We start from the raw sequence: 18,202 nt of genomic DNA, 5'->3' as shown, positions 1-18,202 counted from the left end.
ATTTTCTAAATCAAGTCACTATTTTTTTTATATACTTCTTTCTTTAATATTCCTATTTTTCTTCAATATCTAATTTATCAACTTAATTGTTACATACAAAAAATAAGTTCATCCTAGAATGAATACATCAAATACTTGTCAAAAACAAACAAGTCTTTAAGTTAGAGTACACACATCCACACAAGACCCCCCCCCCCCCAAGGCATGTTAATAGTTCAGTCGGTGTGCCTCGTGAACGACCCTAGAATCTACGATATTGTAAATGAACCCGTGAAAATGCTAACCCGGGTCCCCCGTCGTTGTCGTTGCCCTTCCGCGGTGCTTGTGCTCTTGCGTGCTTGCGCTCCTCCTCCTCATCGTCGAGGAAGGAAGGGAGGCAAGGCAGGCAGGCAAGGCTGCATTAGCTCTGCGTCATCGTGCTCTGGTCCCTCGGTCGCCGATGCAGCGGCGGCGGGCTCGACGGGGTTGAGCGAGCGATGTGCGGCGAGGAGAACCAGGAAGCGTTTGTTTAACAGGCTGCAAGGAATTTGCGTGTAAAGGAGGAGGAGGAGGAAGAGAAGGAAGAAGAAGAAGAGCAGCGTTGAAGAGGTTCGGGAAGGAAGGAAATGGCTTCTCAGCTGTCGCTTGCGGTGACGAAGAGGCTTTACTCGGTCGGCGCAGCTGGTACGCCGTGTTTTAGGAAAGCTCCTCGTTTCGATTTTTCCTCTCTGATGTTGGTCGAAATTCCTTGCTTGTGTTTGGATCTTTTTCTTTCTTCATCTATTTCTTGATTTAGTTAATGGTTTGAAATGGCATGCGACGATGCGTATGCGTATGCCTTATGTTCTGTTATGATTTATATTTGTAATTATCGTCTTCGTTTCACAATTCGATGAGCGGGAGATGCAATTGAAGTTGCATGCTATTTCTTTTCATTTTGGATTATGAATTTTATGTCACCTTGATCGTCTTGCACGTGAGAGAATGACGGCGGGCGAGAGGATGGTTTCTCATTTAAACTGGTGAATTGTTGCATCTCGGATCTATGGAATTGTTTAATAATTTTATTTTAGATTATTTTATTATTAGGAATAATGGAATGGATTTTACGATTTGTTAGAATTAATTTATGCCTTCCGAATGCGTGCTTCATGATTTTTCATGCATACACCCTTGTGCACCACGAACCGAAATGTGCATTATTGAAGAGGATGGTAGGATTTCTCGATGTCGAAAGTTGTATGGATTCGCAATCACAAAGGAATGTCTTTCATATCATCGATAGATGGAGATTTTTTTCATGTGTTAGGTATGATTTGCTTGTTAATTGCACTCCTTGGTTTATGTATCCTACGGCCTGTCACGTCTTGTTGAGGGTATCGTGCAATTAGCAGATGATACGTTTCCATCAACTGAGATGAATCACATTACATGGAAAGGAAAACTTTTTCGTGCTTATAGTGCTTGAGCTTTCTGAATTAAAAGCATAGATATTCTTGATAACCAAAGAATTAGTGTTCAATCATTGTCCTAGATTGGTTGATGTCTAGGGTAAAAATATCGCCTGCAAACTAGTTGTTCTTCCAAAGTGTGGATCTTCCAAGGTAGCTGAAATCTGATGTATATATCATGGCCTAGGTCGTCTTTCTGTATATGCAGGGAGCTTAAGGGCGTTGGGGTTTGCCTCTGCTGAGACCAACCGTTATAGTACTCAGGATGTTAATGATGATTCTCGAGATGGTCTGTTAGAGATGAATACGCAAGTGCCAGAATCTAATCAGAGTGCCTCAGATGCCACGCTTGATTATTTTTCATTCGATTCCCAGGCTTTTATGGAATATCCCTCTAGTGGGGATCAAATTAATCAATCAGAACGTGTGCATAATAACGGCTATTCGCTTGGCCGCGTCTACCAGCCTCGTGGTGTCCACAAGGTAATGTGACCTTCAGATATTGTGGTTTCCAAAGTAAAATTTGTTCGCTCAATGGTGCATGCTTTATAAAGGTTCTCAGTTTCCAAGGAGATAGAATTAATCAAGTCAAGTTTGCTTAAGACATTCCAGATCCAGTCTTTCTCATATCACAACCCTTGTGGCTAACCTTTGAATTCGGTAGTTACCTTCACTAACCAATCCACGCATTTTGTCACTAAATTTAGGCCATACTCTTGGGAAAGGTCGGTCAAGCTCCTGCTCAAAAAGTCTTGAAGAGTGGGCGAGCAGTCACCATTTTTTCTGTGGGAACCGGAGGAATGCACCTCAATCGTAAAATGTTAGATGGCGAGACCCCTGAAGAGTTTGCAGAGCGCAGCAGTATACAGTGGCATAGAATAGCTGTTTATCAGGAAAGAATAGGGCAACTCATCTTGCGTTCAATGAAGCAGGGGTAAGTTGCCTCCAAGCTTCCCGATTGATTTTTAGTTTGATGAGGTTCGTGCTGAGAAGTGTAGTTTGTGACCTACGTGAGAACGGCGTTTCTAGTGCTAGCCCTATAGCGTGTTAAGTTAAAAAGTAACTAGTTTCTGACGTTGAGTTGTCCATCTTATCAGATCACAGGTGTATGTAGAAGGCAACATTGAGACAAGAATTTACAACGACCCCAATACACAGCAAGTAAAGCGTATTCGAGAGATTGCAGTACGCCAAAATGGTATTCTTATGCTCTTATATGACCATTTAGCGTCTTCATTCGATGGTGGTAATATTGTACAGTATGGAGCCTAAAGCCACTGCAAAACTTTCACGAATTGCTGCAAGCTAGTTACGCCTTGTGTTCGTTAATGTTCCCACGTGATATGTTACATTAAACTATTGTTTTGTCCGACACGGTTATGATTTCTGTGCGGTCCATCATAATGCAGGGCGCCTTCTCTTCATGGAGGCAGCATCAACAGCTAGGGAGTCCCAGCATAGAGAAAATCCTTTGAAGTCTTTAGAGCCGATTACTCGCCGGTCAGAGATACCAGATTAGCCCCTGGACGCATAACTTGCTCTCTTTTGCCCCTTTTGTAATGCTGGATTCGCCAGAAGTCACAGCAAATGAATGTTTTATGGTGAACACCTTCGGTCTCCCACCTTTCTCTAGATCTTCAATTTGACATTTGAGGTTGTCTCACAAATATTTTGTTGGAAGAGGGATTCCACGACTGATTTTGTGTCTAGAGATAATTGCAAATGTCTTTATTTTGTCAATACTTAGGGCAAAGAATCTTGCTGGCAATGCTGCGTTAGTATTTTGGCCTTTGAGTCACAGTCGCAAGTTGTTAATTTGAATTGGTCTCAATTATACCAGTTCCTTTTTGGGTGCAGGTCCCAAATTATTCTTTCTTCGAATTGTAGGCCTCGCTTTGTTAGAATGTATTGAAGGTAGAGCAACTTTCCTGTACTGTACCTGGACTGGCTGCATACGTTCGTTGTGCACTTCTGATTCGCTTTTTCTTAGGACTTAGACTGGGTTGCTCCTACTATGTATCTTCAGATTGGAGCACCATATAACTAATTCTAGATTGCCAGATTCTACGCTAGTAAACTGAGAGACTGAACACAATTCTTTAAGACTCTGGTCGAAGTTCGTTTCAATTTTTACAATATTCAGCTTACACGTGCTCCAAAGCAGCCTATCAGAGCAGCCTTTCTGGTTCACTGGACCCCATGTAGGAAACTGATAAACAGTGATCTGCAGAAAATTGACAAGACTAATACGCTAGGGAAAGCATTTTGATGTGATGCAAGTTGTCTCCAGGTTTGATTTTCCAGAGTTGGTCTGAGGCTCGAGATATGAGGCACTGATTATAATATAGTGTTCCCAAATACCCTAGTTAAATTAGCCGTTACAAACGTTACAAACCATATTGCTACTGTGCAATAGGGTTCAACATCACGACTTGGCTCGAGTAGACAGCTTTACAGGGACATCTCAGATATATTACATGGTTACAGGGGATCAGACAACCTTCAGACAGCCTAAAATTTTACAATATCACAATTTTTTAGGACAAGGAGTGTGCGTATTAACTATATTTGAGCACTATGCTACAAAAAAGCTTCTGAGAGGTACAACACTGACCTACTCAGGTGATAAGGTAAAGTGTTAATTACATAGTTTTACAGTATTTAGAGCAGGGTCTGAGGACATGCGAGTGAAACCTTGACCTGAGGGTAGTCCCTCTGTAGTCCCAACAGGTTACTGAAGAACATTACGTTGTCCATGCTCTTCCTTAGATTTTCGGCATCGATTCTGAGAATCCGTAGTGCTGGTGCACATTTCAGGAGAGAGACCAGGACAGAGATGCAATTGTTGTTCCCGCAGCTGATAACAACCATGATATTTTCTAGCCTAGGGAGAACCATTGCATGCATCCGCATAAAAGCTGCCCCCGCGCCTCCTGCTGTTTGTAGACACTGGGTTCCATGCAGAAAACGATGAAATACACTCAGGGTAGGAGAACAGAGAAGCATAGCAGCAGCACTCAGGTGACTAAAAAATCCAAACATGCTACTCCTTGGTCCTCGAGCAGTCATGGATTTCATAATGAAAAATCATGCTACATACCTACCAATGCACATCCAACTCCTTCCGAGACAACTATGCAGCTTTTCTTTCTACGCCAAAACGAGAATCGACACGAACGGTAATGAGTGTGCAGGTAGTGTTCGGAGCAAACCTCAAAAAAGTCGGCGCCTATATGGATAGATACTAGCTCCTGCAAGTGACGGAGTAGTGATTGCAGCTGGATAGGGTACTTGCGCTCGAAAAACGCATCAATGCGGAGGGAGCGCAAATTTGTCCCCAGTCGAATCAAATGAGTCACACAATCCAACGCCCAGGACTCGCCGCTAATGTGCAGACTCTCTAACACTGGCAGCTCTCTTATGTTAGGTCGGACATGCCAAAGCAGAGCAAGGTTCTGTAACGTGAAGCCGTTCATCACGAGCTCCTCCACATGGCTCAGAGACACGGAAACCAGGCTTGGTGCATTCACGGTGACCATAGTAATTGGTGTTGTAGCCACATCCATGTCATTTGCAAACTCCAGAGAGGTGAGCTTTAAAGCTGTGAAGTGAGGGGTTCGCAGACCCTTGCAGGAGTTCAGTTTTAAATCTTCGAGGATTGGTGCAAGCTCCACAAGTGTCTGAAGCGCACTATCGTAAATTAAAATCAGATCAAGATGAAGGGTTACCAACTGTTCGAACCGTCCAGGCGAGGCAGGCAACACAGGAATGAAACCGTAACACAGGTTCAACCACTGCAACTTTTTACAATCTGTGAGATGGAGTAACTTCTTAGGCTGTGGCCTTGCACGGTTTGGATCAACAAGTGTTAGTCGCTCCAAGGTAGTATTCACATGCTGCAGCCACTGACAAACCTATAACCAGATCACCAGCAGTCTTAAATGTTAAAAAGACCTGAGCATATAAGCTTGCTGTGGACATTCACTTTGAATAATACTCTCACAGAAAATGGATCAGTCTACGAAAGATCAGTAATGTACCCTGTCTTCTGAGAAGTAGTCGTTGGGTATCCAAGGCCACACAACTGGGTGATACGAGATCTTAAGAATTCGAATGCCATGGGTCTTCAATAACATTTGAGTTACAATTGTTTCCAGGCATGAAGCATTCCTGTTCTTATCCAACTGTTAAGATGGAAGAGTTCCACACAAACACAAACGTTACAGGGCTGAGATGACTAAAACGGAACAAGAAAGAAGTAGACATTTGCAGCTAATTGAACGGAAATTTCACCTTCTTCTCCAAGAGTTTGAATGACTCGAAAGTGAGGGTGTCTACTAGCCTGGCTAGCGTCTTCCAACGATGGCACACCATGGCACATTGAGCAACCATTTGCGCACTTTCAAGTTTCGACAATATTAAACAGGCTATGGAATCAGGTAGCACGTCAAAGCTCCCCATTGCCCCCATCATTCAAACACTACCATAGGGAAAATCACCCCATTTCTTCACTCGTAGTGCCAATTCAAACTCAAAGGTACTATGTCCAAGGTCTTCATTATCGCCCCAAGCATCCAACAGCAATCCGTAAACCTGAAAACAACGTTCAAAAGCAGGCCAGAAAATCAGAAGAGCCTCTTACCCTCAAGTGCTTCAACAAAGATAGTTTGTTGATCGCAAACATATATTGAAATACTACAATCTCTCTTACCCATGCTTGGACACTTCCATAATTATAAATAATCTTCTATGATGCTCATGACTGTAAGTAAGCGAAATGTAGTAAGATTATTGGATATCACTTTTATTTGACGAGGATTAGATATCCTCATTCCAGTCAACAGTTTCTATGAAGAGCATGACATCAAACAGGTTCCTTACCACGTCCAACCCAGTTTGTTCTCTTTTATCGGACATCACAGAGTTTTATACCACAAGAAACAATGGTGGCGATCGTTAGTGCTCCCGGAGGCATTCTGCCATTTTGATACAAAACTCTTATGTTAATGACACATGAGAGCAGCATTCATTGCAGGATTAATAGATTGCAAGTTACGCTTGTTAGTACATCACAAAATAAAAATCTTGAGTGTCCTGCTTTAAGCATGATGTGGTTTACCCTGTTAACGCCCAGTAAAACCAACTTCTGTGGTGAGTGTTAGAGCATACCCGTGAGATAAGATCTTCTTCGTCCATATCTTTCTTCATCAAAGCATGTCCTCTGTAAAAATCGCGAGCATATAAACCTTCAACGGCTTCTCACGTAGGATATACTTGGCGTATAATAGGCACACGCTTCTTGCAATAATCTTACCATAACAATCATGTTTCAGAGAATTCGATCATAGCGAAGCAAATTGCTCCTCACTTGTCCACGGGTGTTAAATTTGACATCAAAAATTGTTTCGTCAAACCCAGAGAGGGGATGTAGCCCTACAAAACAGAGTGCCCTAATAGTTCTAAATGTATTTTATTATGCCGGAATTGGAAAATAGTGGAGCACAAATCATGCAAAAAGGCTCTAATAGGAACAACAGAATTCCGAAAATAAAGAAGCGGATATTATAAAAATTGTCCTTGAGAAGGAAAATGGATGAAGGTAGTTGAGACACCAAGCAATCAACAAACAACATAGTTTTCTCGGGATGCCAGGCAGTTCACAAACGTCAATGACAAGAGATTATACACCGAAGTTACAAACTGACACCCTCACTCGATTAACTACAGAAACATAGTCACTGGATGAGGTTGGTATGTAGAGAATTCGAAGGAAGTTTGGCAGGTTAGCAAAGAAAATAAAAACCATGCGTATTCTGCAAGAACGAAATTGTTGGAAAAAATTTACTAAAATCAGAACCAGCAAGGTCGAAACTCGAGACTGAAGCCCCAGAACTCTGTGTGTGGTCATAAAATTGAGCAATTCGACATAACTCAACCCAAACGAATTTTAAGGTACAGTGATTGGAAGAAGGAGAACTTCTTAATTGAGACATCGAAGTTCTGTTCATCGACCCTAACCCAAACCGGTCATAACAATCCAGCAACCGCTCTAGAAACTGCGCCTCAAAGCACACTCAACAACAAAGACAACCAGCCAGCTTAACACTTCTAAAAAAACAAACGAAAACCAGCAAACAAAGTGGCCGCAATTCGGACAACCCAAGAATCAATCACCTACATCCCTACACTCGCCGCTCTCGGAATTGCCGTCGAAATCCTAACCCAGCTGCCGAACTTCACTACGCCCACCTCGAAACCCACCCAATTCCAGCAGCCGCGACGAACACACAACTTGGAATAAAGTCTCGATACCCGAGGATATCAGCACAGAGATCAAGACCACCAAAAAAAAACACAATAAACGTAGTTACAGTTACTACAACGAGACGATAGTGACCCTTCAAGACTGATACGTTCTCTACAAGCTACCGAACCTTGCCAATTTGCAGCGCAGGATTCCCACCCAGGTCTCACTCACTCGCTCACTCACACATACACACACAGAACTCTAAAATGCGTTGGAAGTGCAATTCAAAAATCATTGTGGTCATGAAACAGCCAGATCGGGGCTTTCCGAACAGGATTCACAACAGTAATCCCTGTGGAAGCCTGCATTCCAGTTGCACCTCCACACACTAGTTCCACCTCGTCGAGTGGAATTACAGCGCAGGTGGCTGAAATTCTGGTGCTTTTATAAAGAATCGAGAGAGATCATCGGCTTTCCTGCTGCATCTTCGTAACTGCATTCGATTGTGGCTCCAGAAACATTGACAAAAGCACAAAATGCCGAACTGCACTCAGTTCCAGTGAACTCGAAAGCCATTCCGGTGAGCATAAAAGACGATGCTGGCTCACATTGAGCCCCATCTACGTCCAACGAAGAATGCGGATTTCGTCGAGCCAAATCTGTTCCGTTCGTTGTGAGGACGATCGTCTTCGTCTTCAATTTGAATGATGCTGTTGAGCCGTTTTGATTGACTTCTTCATCTGAATGGACCCAGATTGGACAGTAAAACAATTTGCAAGTAGGTTTAAAAAATCTAAAAAGAACATTTCGACAAAGATGGGAAAATACGAGATATAATTCATTGCAACATAGAGAATCTTTTTTAATCACATATATATATGGGAATGTTAAATAGATCTAGGCTTTTATTAAATTGACACACCCATCATCAATGACTACTAGATTCACTTCTCCACTACTCATCTGAAACCAATGAAAATTAACCACATTCATTATGATTATCATATGTTTCATCATTTGTAGGTTGATTTAGTAAAAGCCTAGGTCTATTTAACATTCTCTTGTATGTATGTATGTATGTATGTATATTTAAAGTTATACTTCAATACATTCAGTTATAAATTATTTTACAACACAATTCTACTTCAAAACTAAATATAACATGCATTAATTTTTACAATATATATATATTTCAAATATGTAAATTTGAAATTCAAAAAACCATTTCACAACAACCTCAATTAATTAAAGTGACGTTTTTATAAAAATAAAAAATAGAAAGTTAATTAAATTTTTTCCGTCATTCAAATTTTAAAATTTCTTTACATTTGAATTTTATAAAGGATTTTGCCAAATTAATATTGGTTTTAGGATTTCGAGATTAGCTTAAACAAGAAAGTTGTTAATAATAGTAATAATAGTAAAAATTTGTCAATAATAATAGATAACAAAGTTGGATTTTAATTACTTACTTGGATATTGGATGAGTGTTTTTTTTCCAAGAAATAGATTTTGTAAATACTCTACAGGAGTTTTGATAAAAACCTCTTGGGTTGATGAATTAATAAAAATAGAAGTTTTAGGTTTTAGAACTTTATTCAAAAAATTAATCTTTAGAAATTAGATGATGTAATAATTAAAATTTGTGGAATTTACTCTTTAGAGTCATTAGTTAAAAACATAAAAAATTTGATTTCTTAAAATATATTCAAAGTATTATGAAAAACATGAAAAGAATGTTAACTTTGATGTCTCCAAATTTGACTTTCACCATAAAACATATAATGTTTAAAAGGTTAAGACATGCATAATTTGCTTTTATGCTACTGCAGAAATAAAATGAAAAAACATATCTTGGTGTGACTTCCGAATTTGTCCTCCAAAATAGAATACATTTAACAAACCTTCATCAAAGATATGAGTATTTTCAGCAAGAACACTAGTTGTGGACAAGATGAGATTGTTTAATAATGATGAAGTCATTAACATTTGTACTATGAACACTATCATGAACAGTTAAACTGTTTTTCAAAACCATTACCAAAAAAACTGGCAACACAAGACATGAAAATGATCGTTCTTTTGTAAAATCCATGCCAATTTTTCATTTACCTCTGTGTTCCATGTCCTTTTCCATCTCAGCGATTATAAATGGCTGCACAAATTTGTTATGAAAATAAAATAAAATAAGAACTCTAATTTTCAATACAGTGCAAATTCAGCAACACATGCCCAATTCAATCTCTTTGATATTCAAAGAAAGCTGGCCGAGGCATGCAACCAGACGTACCAGACGTACTTTCAGTCGAAGTCCTCCGAAACTTTGCCATTCTCTCAGTAGCGTCTACTACACTATCCTATCACGGCTAAGTTTCAGTCTTAAATGGATCACTTTGACCAACTTCAGAAAAGTTCTACATTAGAAATTTACTTAAAATGGTTACAAAAAATGACCAACCAATTTTTCAGCTACGACCTTGATGCCTGCGTTGCTCTTCAATTCACATTTTCATCGTTGGCGTGCTGCAGCCGTTTGAGTCGTGCAAAAATTAGCCTACTCAAATAAGTAGGAAAGTCATGGATGCCCACACCAGCAAGACTAACTCCGGGTATAAGCAGATCATCTCCAGATGTTCCAGAGATAAGATGGGCTTAGTTCTTCTCAAATACTCAAATAGATGCCGCCACCATCGAAGGCCTCCGAAGCCTTACCATCTTCTCACTAGCGACGTCAGGAGCTGAAAGCAGAGAAAACACACCTCAACCGTTATGAGTTGTAAAATATCTTCTCGTATGGATTCCATGGCAATCAAATAATCATGGTGATCATTGACAGGAGAGAATGTTTGCCAAGGCTAATTTTATGACAGAACCGTGACAGTGAACTAGGATTCAGACATGATGAAGGCCATACCTCAAAAAACTCAAATACACCACCCCGACGATTCGCCTTCGTGGGTACAGCTTTTTCACCGCTAGCGAAGACGTATACATATGCGATACGCCAACCAACCATAAGAACGAACAAGCTTCCCAAGGAAACGAGGATAAAAGCTTGTGCCGGCACGTGAGATGTCACTATGGTTCTGATAACAAGCCCAAGCTGTCAAGTCCAACCCAAAACCTGTCAGGACCGGTCCAATGCCTCTTATAGTTCAATGACAGGCATATCTTCTGATAACTTAGAACTAAATTATGCTATAAGGAACATGAAGTAATGCTGCACTAATCTTCAGAATATCGTGGTGTCCTCAAGTGTCTCGTTTTTATTATTTGTTTTTGACCTTCTCAAATTCACATAGTAATTCAAATGCAATTCAAAAGCGGAGAGCAAGCTGAGACAATCTTACAGGGACTCCCACAGCCCAGGACTTGATAGCAGCAGTGGCGGCGCCAGATACGCCATTCATACCTTGACCGTCAGGGCCATAGCCTCCCAGGAAAAAAGACCCCAGAAGCCACCCTGCAAAACAATAACCCGATCTCATCAGTTCGCCAACTCAAACTGAACGTAATTAATCTATACCTTTCAAAACAAGCCCCAAGTTCTCAATCTATGCATCAACTCATGAAGTGCAGATGAGTGCAAGACAGGACATACGAAAATAAGTGCCTGAAGCCATTTAAGCACGCCAACATAAATAGAGTAGACACTTCAGTGGCCGAGAGAGGTTATTCACAGTCCCCAAATTCAAGGTTCTTAATATATAATGATGCCCAAGACTTATGACTTACCTGCAATGAAAGGATCAGCCGTCTGTATGACATCCCAATTCAAGCCGGTGAGACCATGGCTATATCTACCAATGACAGCAAAGGTGATAAGTGCCACCAAATCACCAGCAACAAGTATTCCTGCCCGCCTGTACCCAAAACCAAGAAACAGGTTATGGGATTTGTTCAATGCTACAAGATTTGCACTCATTAACTCACTCAAAATTGTACAATGACTCCTCTATGATAGAGATAAACTTTTATCACACCTTCCGAGTGAATTTTGAATCACTAATTAAATTGTTCGCATGTTGCAAGGAATTTAAACCATTATCACACAAATCAGTCAAACGGTAAAATCGTCCATTTGACACACGTGGATTCACCTGACATCTAGATAAAGGCTTTCAATCTCCGAATCCCTCGTAACAACGTCTAGAATATTTTCAACATTTTTTCTAGTCGAGAGGAGGTAACATGAAAGCAACGCACCCCCAATCAAAGCTCGGTGACGATGATTCACGGTCCACCCTACCAACACCCTCCAAGTTCACGCGCTCGTCCTCTACCAACACCGTCTCTAATTGCGTCCGAATATCCTCTGAAACAGGTGCTGAATTTCCGGGAGATGGAGAGCTCTTCTTACGCCTTATTACAGGTCTGCTGATACTCTCCTTAGAGCCAGAGGGTTCTCCTTCTGACACCGCCCTCACTCTTCCACTAGGATGAATGCGCAAAGATGCGTGCGCAGACAATCCTTTCGAGTTTATCCGCCTCGAGTCAAACGAGGAGAATGCAAGCGTAGATTTCAAGCTGAAAGTAGGGCCTGCTACATGCGCAGGTGCAGTGGCCATGGTTGCACCTCCTGAAACTCTTAGGGCCTACAAGAAATTTTTGATACCTAAAGAACCTGGAACCAAAGCATCAAGTGGGGCGTCAGAATTGCGTCGCACGAAAACCTACCGCGCCACTAGTGTTCCACTACAGAGTTCAGATTTTCTCACTTCTCTTCAATACATCTAACTCAATCAGCCACTAGAGTTCCAAAAATGAAATCAAATTCTTCAACGTACATGCTGTTCGACCATAATAAACAAGGGGCCAGACTCATACACTAAAACATCGAAAGCATCTCGAAAGACCTTAGGGTGTGTTCTGCATTATCACATCAACTTCACGGTCCAGCCAGAAATCTCTCCCAATCAACAGCAAAATTCGAGGATGTCTTCAGCCTGAAGTTCACAGTCCGAAGCTCGATAAACTGACTGGAGATTCTGAAACCTTGAAACCCACGATCTCTAATCCTAACGAGCCCTTCAGTGAACAGGCTCACCCACTCAGGAATCAAAGGAGCTCACAGAGTTGCAACCCTAAGTCCGGTGTGGCTCCAACGTCCACAAATACGCTTGGAAGGAGGAGCAGATGTGACGATTCAACACTCTGTCTTCGAATTCAGATTGCGGGATCTCGATCAAACAAACAATGTTTTGCGGAATCTTGCGAAAGATGGAAGCTGTGGTTGGGGATTCAAAGGCGCGGCGATAGGAGTCACAACTCTCCCGGGTGGATGAATGAATGGTCTGCCAATCAGCCTTGAGTATAGAGTTACAATTTTATCATCCCTTGCACATCCTTGGCTCCACGAATGATTCGTCACCTAAATCCGAATGTGCAAAACAAATTTATGTGGTGCACATACAGAAAACGCATTTTACAGGTTATGATACATATCTTGTAAAGTCAATATATGTTGGAAGTTTTATAGAATATACCCACATAGCTCTTAGTTAAATAGTATCTATGGAGGCAAGAGTGAAGAAGGCCTTCTTCACTCTTGTCAATGTTTTTTTAGTCTTTAGTCTAGTTTCAAGACTTTTTAGTCTTCTAGTCTTTAGCAATAGCCATTCTATTTTAATATTATACTATCTTCAAGTCATTATCTAGTCGTTTTGAATAAGGTAAGAATGTCTTGATCTTTCAATTTTTTAAAATTCATGTCCTTGATAGTTTGACAAGAGTACTAACTTATTGTTCTTTTCTTATTTTAAATATAAGTAGATTATCCCACTTCTATTATTCTATTTTAAAAGTTGTAGACAACCTATCTTTAAACAAATAGTTTAATTTTTTAACACTAATTTATTCCTTAAAAAGAGTGGATTAACCTTCTTTTTGGAAATTTTCATTTCATAATACATGTTGTAGATTACTCTCTTCTAATTTAACTTTTTGAATTTATTGAATTGTCTATGAAAAGAAAGATTATATATGCTAATCTTCATAGAAATGAGAATAAATTTGCAACTAATAGAGATCTCTATGAGTGTATCAACATTGTAAGAGTAGAAATTTCATGTATTTCTAATGTAAATCATGGAGATACTATTTCTACACATTGCTAGGAACCATATACAAGACTAGGATTCAAGACCATGAAATGGAATTAGCTCGATATTAGAATAATAACTGGATACAAGGCAAGAAGATCTTGGAATAATAACATTAGAATAATAATTGGATAGAAGATGAATTGTTGAAACTAAGGATTTCCTCAGCCTCAACTCTTATATATATTAGGTGCAAGGAAGCTTCTTGAGAAGTTTTCAAGAGGCTTGGAAACAAAACAAGCCTAAAATCCTTCTTCGACAACTTCCTAAATCATCTAAAGCCTCTTAGAACCTTTTAGGATCTCTTACGACCTTTAAATTTTTTTTAAAAATCTATTAGAACCTTCTTAGAATCTATTAGAATCTTTTAGAATCTTCTAAGATCTACAAGAACCTCTTATAACCTTCTCAAACTTTCTTCAGTTGTATGTCCGTGATATCACCTCCTCCTCTAGCTTCGAGGTCTCTAAGAAGCAATATTGCTACAAATAAGTATATGCACAAGAAGTTGAAGATTTGTCGCATGGTGTCCATTATATATTCCACTTGTTTTTTGTGAGAAAAATGGTTTATAGGCCCTTATAGCCATCGACAGTGTTCTAAGCCTTCTGCTTGTGACCACGCATGAACTTTGATATCTTTGTTATGGAATTGTTCTACAAATCGTCTTTTTGGACATCTTTTTTAAGCAAGTTCTATCTCAAACACAATTTAACGGCGATTTATTACTGAGTATCCTTTGATGTCTTTATGTTTCAAGTAGCTCTTCATCTCGAAGTCGACTTCGTGGCTTAGGTGGCTCTTCATCTCAGGGTTGTCTCTATGAGTTATTTGGTTGAGATGGTATAACTAACAGGATGTCTATCTCTTGACTATCTATATCACATAAAGTAGATAAGATCAAAAGAATATAAATAGGGGATAGTCGTGAACTCAAATTACTAACTTATATTATTTTAAATATTTGAAACAATTGCCTCTTCAGAGGCTACCTCATCCTCTTCTTTAAGAGGCCAAGAAATAAGAATTTTCATGGTGAAGCTATCTTACTAAGCTATTGTTCCTCATTTTGCTGCTTTTGGTTTTTATGGATGTTGATGATGGAACTTTTGAACCTTCATTTATGCATTTATAAGGTTACCAATTTGTTCCTATATGCGATCGTTGATATCATATCCATGCCAATGAACTAGATATTCAAGCCTTCTATGTCTTATTCTTGAATTTAATACCTCTTCTATTTCAAATTCAACATGATCATTGATTTCAACCATAGGAAGTGGTGGTTGTCTTCGACCTAGTATGTTTGATTCTTTATACCTGTCTAAAAGTGAAACATAAAAGATTGGATGAATCTTCATAGATGAAGGTAATTCCAAGTGATAAGTTATGTTATTTATTTATTTTTGAATCACAAATGGTTCCAATCTTTGATAGTCCAATTTATTACATGGCTTATTGGTTTTTGTATTTCACCATAGAAACCACACTTTGTCACCAACTTGGAATAGAGGATGTTCCTTCTTTAATTCATCTGCCACTAGCTTATAACATTATTGAGCCTTTTCTAGGTGTGTCTTCATACTTGCTTGAAGTTTGCCCATCTTTGTAGTAAATTATTTTGTTGCTAGATTTGTTGACTTTGAAGGCTCTATGTCACGGCCATAATCATGTAAGCTAATAATTACATATAGAAATAGATAGAAGTAAGTAAAAGTAGATAAAAGTAAGTTAATTCTATAATATTTAATATAGAAGCTTCCTAGAAACTTCCTAGACGCTGCTTTGACTTCATAGGTGTCTTTAATTGACTTTTTGGATTAGAAACGTGGTCAACAAGTTGGCCATGTGCCACACATGTTGTTAGCTTGAAGATCAAGCTAACTATGTGGTCCACACGTAGAAAAACTTGCCTTGTAAGTCAAGGCATGTGTCCTACAAAGTCAACACATATTGGAGGTCCTATAGAACGTCGCCACGTAGCCCCTAGTTAGATAGTATATATAGAGACAAGAGTGAAGGCTTCTTCACTCTTGTCAACTCCTTTCTTGCTTCTAATCCAGGTTCAAGAGTCTTTAGTTTCTTGTCTTGTGGCAATAGCCATTCCAGTTTCCTTTTAATATACCTACTTGTTTATATTTTGACTTATTATATCGAGATAGCCTTTTGGTGTATATTACCTGAGAAATTTGATGGTACGAGATCAAAGTTTCGAGGATTCATCAATCAAGTACAATTGGCAATTGAACTTCAACCGCAAAGCTATCCAACTCCAGGATCACAAGTCAGGTTTATTGACACTCTACTTTCTGGTTCTGCATTATCATGGTTTTCGTCTTTTCTTGAACAACGAAATCCAATATTGGACAATTTAGAAGCTTTTTTGGCAGAGTTTCGATCTATGTATGGTGAACACGATGCAACTCGTGTTGCAACAAATAAGATCCGAATTCTGCGACAAGAAAATCGCTCAGTAACAGTATATGCTTCACAATTTCGACAACTTGCAATTGACATTAAGTGGGATGATGCTGCACTCATGAGTCAATTTCTTTGTGGATTGCAATACGAAGTAAAGAAATTGATGCTCAACTTACCTGATCCTCAAACTTTGAGTCAAGCAATCGATTTTGCGGTAAAATGTGATAATCGACTTTTCGAATTTCGATCCGAGAATCATTCACGGGAACCTCAACGTTATTACTCAATGGCAACATCAACATCTTTGCCAAACGTACATTCAGAAGTAGAAGACATGCAAATTGATGCGGTACGTTTTAAACCCCTAACTGAGCAAGAAAAGATTCGTCGTCGTCAAGAAGGATTATGTTTATATTGCGAAGAACCTAAGCACACTACTCAACATTGTCCAAACAAACGACGCAACTATAAAATGAGGGGTACGACGGTCAAAGAAGACAACATGTCGGAAAACGGATTCGTCCAGCTACAATAGGGACCGTGCAGCTGGAACCTTATACAATTCCTAATGAAGGTCCTATCCTCTCCTCAGAACCCTCTCCTTATTTTATAATAGACTTATATTTAGGACCTAAGAATTACAAAGCCTCTGCTTTATTAGATTCGGGAGCCTCAGCATGTTTTTTAGATGAACAATTTGTTAAAAGTCGTAAAATACCCTTTATACAGAAACCTAAACCAGTACATGTAGAAGTCATAGATGGTCGTCCCTTATCTTCTGGAGATGTCACTCATGAAACTCATCCTATAAAAGTAACAATAGACGGTCATGATAGCTACATAGCTTTTAACATAATTAAATCCCCGTCTAATCCAGTTATTTTAGGTTTATCCTGGCTAGAAAAATATAACCCTCGAATAGATTGGAATTCACGTAAACTTGACTTTTCCCAAAGCGTTATTAATAGTTCTACCAACCAAGTAAAAAATTATAAGTCTAGTATAGTAAAACCCGTACTGATAGGTGCAAAAGCATTTATACACGCAGCAAAAGAAGGATCAACTTTTGCTATTTATGCTACACCTATTTCTGAAAACGTAAAGACTTCAAGTGGCATTCCAAGTCAATATCAGGAGTATCAAGACGTTTTTGAGAAAAAGAATGCAGATATTCTTCCTGAGCATCGTCCATATGATTGTTCAATCGACCTCAAGGAAGGAACTCAGCCACCATTTGGACCAATTTATAGTTTATCGCAAGATGAGATGGCTGAACTCAAGACATATATTGACGAGAATTTAGCGAAGAATTTCATACGCAATTCAAAATCTCCAGCAGGAGCTCCAATTCTATTCGTAAAGAAAAAAGATGGATCTTTACGAATGTGTGTTGATTATCGAGGACTCAACAAGATCACAATCAAGAACAGGTATCCATTACCTTTGATATCAGGACTCCTTGACCAGTTGAATCAAGCTAAGATCTATACAAAAATAGATCTAAGAGGAGCATATAATCTAGTACGGATCAAAGAAGGAGATGAATGGAAGACTGCGTTTCGAACCAGGTATGGACATTTCGAATATAATGTCATGCCTTTTGGACTCACGAATGCACCAGCTGCTTTTCAACATCTCATGAATGATGTATTTCGTGAATTCTTAGACAATTTTGTCGTCTGCTATCTAGACGATATCCTGATCTATTCTAACAACGTCGAAGAACATGAAATACATGTTCGTCAAGTATTACAAAAACTTAGAGATGCAGGATTGTACGCCAAGATGGAAAAGTGTGTATTTCACACTACTCAAGTTGACTTTTTAGGATACATCATTTCAAATGATGGTCTCATGATGGATTCTAAGAAAGTCCAAACAATCATGGATTGGAAGATTCCAAGGACAGTAAGAGATGTCCAATGTTTCTTGGGATTTGCCAATTACTATCGGATCTTCATCAAAGATTTCTCACGAGTTGCAGCTCCACTTACACGCTTGAC

The 18,202-nt window shown here is 39.4% G+C and overlaps 3 protein-coding genes across 8 annotated transcripts; 1 reads left to right on the top strand and 2 right to left on the bottom strand.

Annotated features, from left to right (window-relative positions):
• The first annotated feature begins 318 nt into the window (after nucleotides 1-318).
• LOC112283083 (uncharacterized) lies at nucleotides 319-3,593 on the top strand. 3 transcript variants are annotated; one of them, XR_016503328.1, is made up of 6 exons: nucleotides 319-663; nucleotides 1,618-1,913; nucleotides 2,138-2,364; nucleotides 2,528-2,628; nucleotides 2,840-3,031; nucleotides 3,288-3,593. XR_016503328.1 is itself a non-coding variant. In XM_024521377.3 (5 exons), the coding sequence occupies exons 1-5, from the start codon at nucleotides 606-608 to the stop codon at nucleotides 2,947-2,949; spliced, it is 771 nt and encodes a 256-aa protein (XP_024377145.1). In that variant the 5' UTR covers nucleotides 319-605; the 3' UTR covers nucleotides 2,950-3,062. The 3 variants fall into 3 exon arrangements, 2 of the variants coding, with proteins under 2 accessions (XP_024377145.1, XP_024377144.1); XM_024521377.3 differs by lacking the exon at nucleotides 3,288-3,593 and having other exon boundaries at nucleotides 1,639-1,913; nucleotides 2,840-3,062; XM_024521376.3 differs by lacking the exon at nucleotides 3,288-3,593 and having other exon boundaries at nucleotides 2,840-3,062.
• Nucleotides 3,594-3,926: 333 nt separating this feature from the next.
• Nucleotides 3,927-8,226, bottom strand: LOC112283082 (uncharacterized). 3 transcript variants are annotated; one of them, XM_024521373.3, is made up of 6 exons: nucleotides 6,600-8,226; nucleotides 6,312-6,406; nucleotides 5,724-6,023; nucleotides 5,471-5,614; nucleotides 4,643-5,344; nucleotides 3,927-4,379 (listed from the first exon to the last, which is right to left on the bottom strand). In XM_024521373.3, the coding sequence occupies exons 3-6, from the start codon at nucleotides 5,901-5,903 to the stop codon at nucleotides 4,092-4,094; spliced, it is 1,314 nt and encodes a 437-aa protein (XP_024377141.1). In that variant the 5' UTR covers nucleotides 5,904-6,023; nucleotides 6,312-6,406; nucleotides 6,600-8,226; the 3' UTR covers nucleotides 3,927-4,091. The 3 variants fall into 3 exon arrangements, with proteins under 3 accessions (XP_024377141.1, XP_024377143.1, XP_024377142.1); XM_024521375.3 differs by having other exon boundaries at nucleotides 4,643-5,110; XM_024521374.3 differs by lacking the exon at nucleotides 6,312-6,406 and having other exon boundaries at nucleotides 6,600-8,225.
• A 1,615-nt stretch (nucleotides 8,227-9,841) lies between these two features.
• On the bottom strand, nucleotides 9,842-12,861 carry LOC112283069 (uncharacterized). 2 transcript variants are annotated; one of them, XM_024521338.3, is made up of 6 exons: nucleotides 12,505-12,861; nucleotides 11,884-12,301; nucleotides 11,413-11,540; nucleotides 11,028-11,140; nucleotides 10,592-10,780; nucleotides 9,842-10,415 (listed from the first exon to the last, which is right to left on the bottom strand). In XM_024521338.3, the coding sequence occupies exons 2-6, from the start codon at nucleotides 12,243-12,245 to the stop codon at nucleotides 10,386-10,388; spliced, it is 822 nt and encodes a 273-aa protein (XP_024377106.1). In that variant the 5' UTR covers nucleotides 12,246-12,301; nucleotides 12,505-12,861; the 3' UTR covers nucleotides 9,842-10,385. The 2 variants fall into 2 exon arrangements, with proteins under 2 accessions (XP_024377106.1, XP_024377107.1); XM_024521339.3 differs by having other exon boundaries at nucleotides 12,534-12,861.
• Nucleotides 12,862-18,202: the final 5,341 nt, after the last annotated feature.

Source organism: Physcomitrium patens, chromosome 6 (genome assembly GCF_059467195.1).
Source record: "Physcomitrium patens ecotype Gransden chromosome 6, ASM5946719v1, whole genome shotgun sequence".
Classification (NCBI taxonomy): Eukaryota; Viridiplantae; Streptophyta; class Bryopsida; order Funariales; family Funariaceae; genus Physcomitrium; species Physcomitrium patens.
Note: the sequence above shows the minus strand (reverse complement) of the source record. Positions and strands in the feature narration are given on the sequence as shown.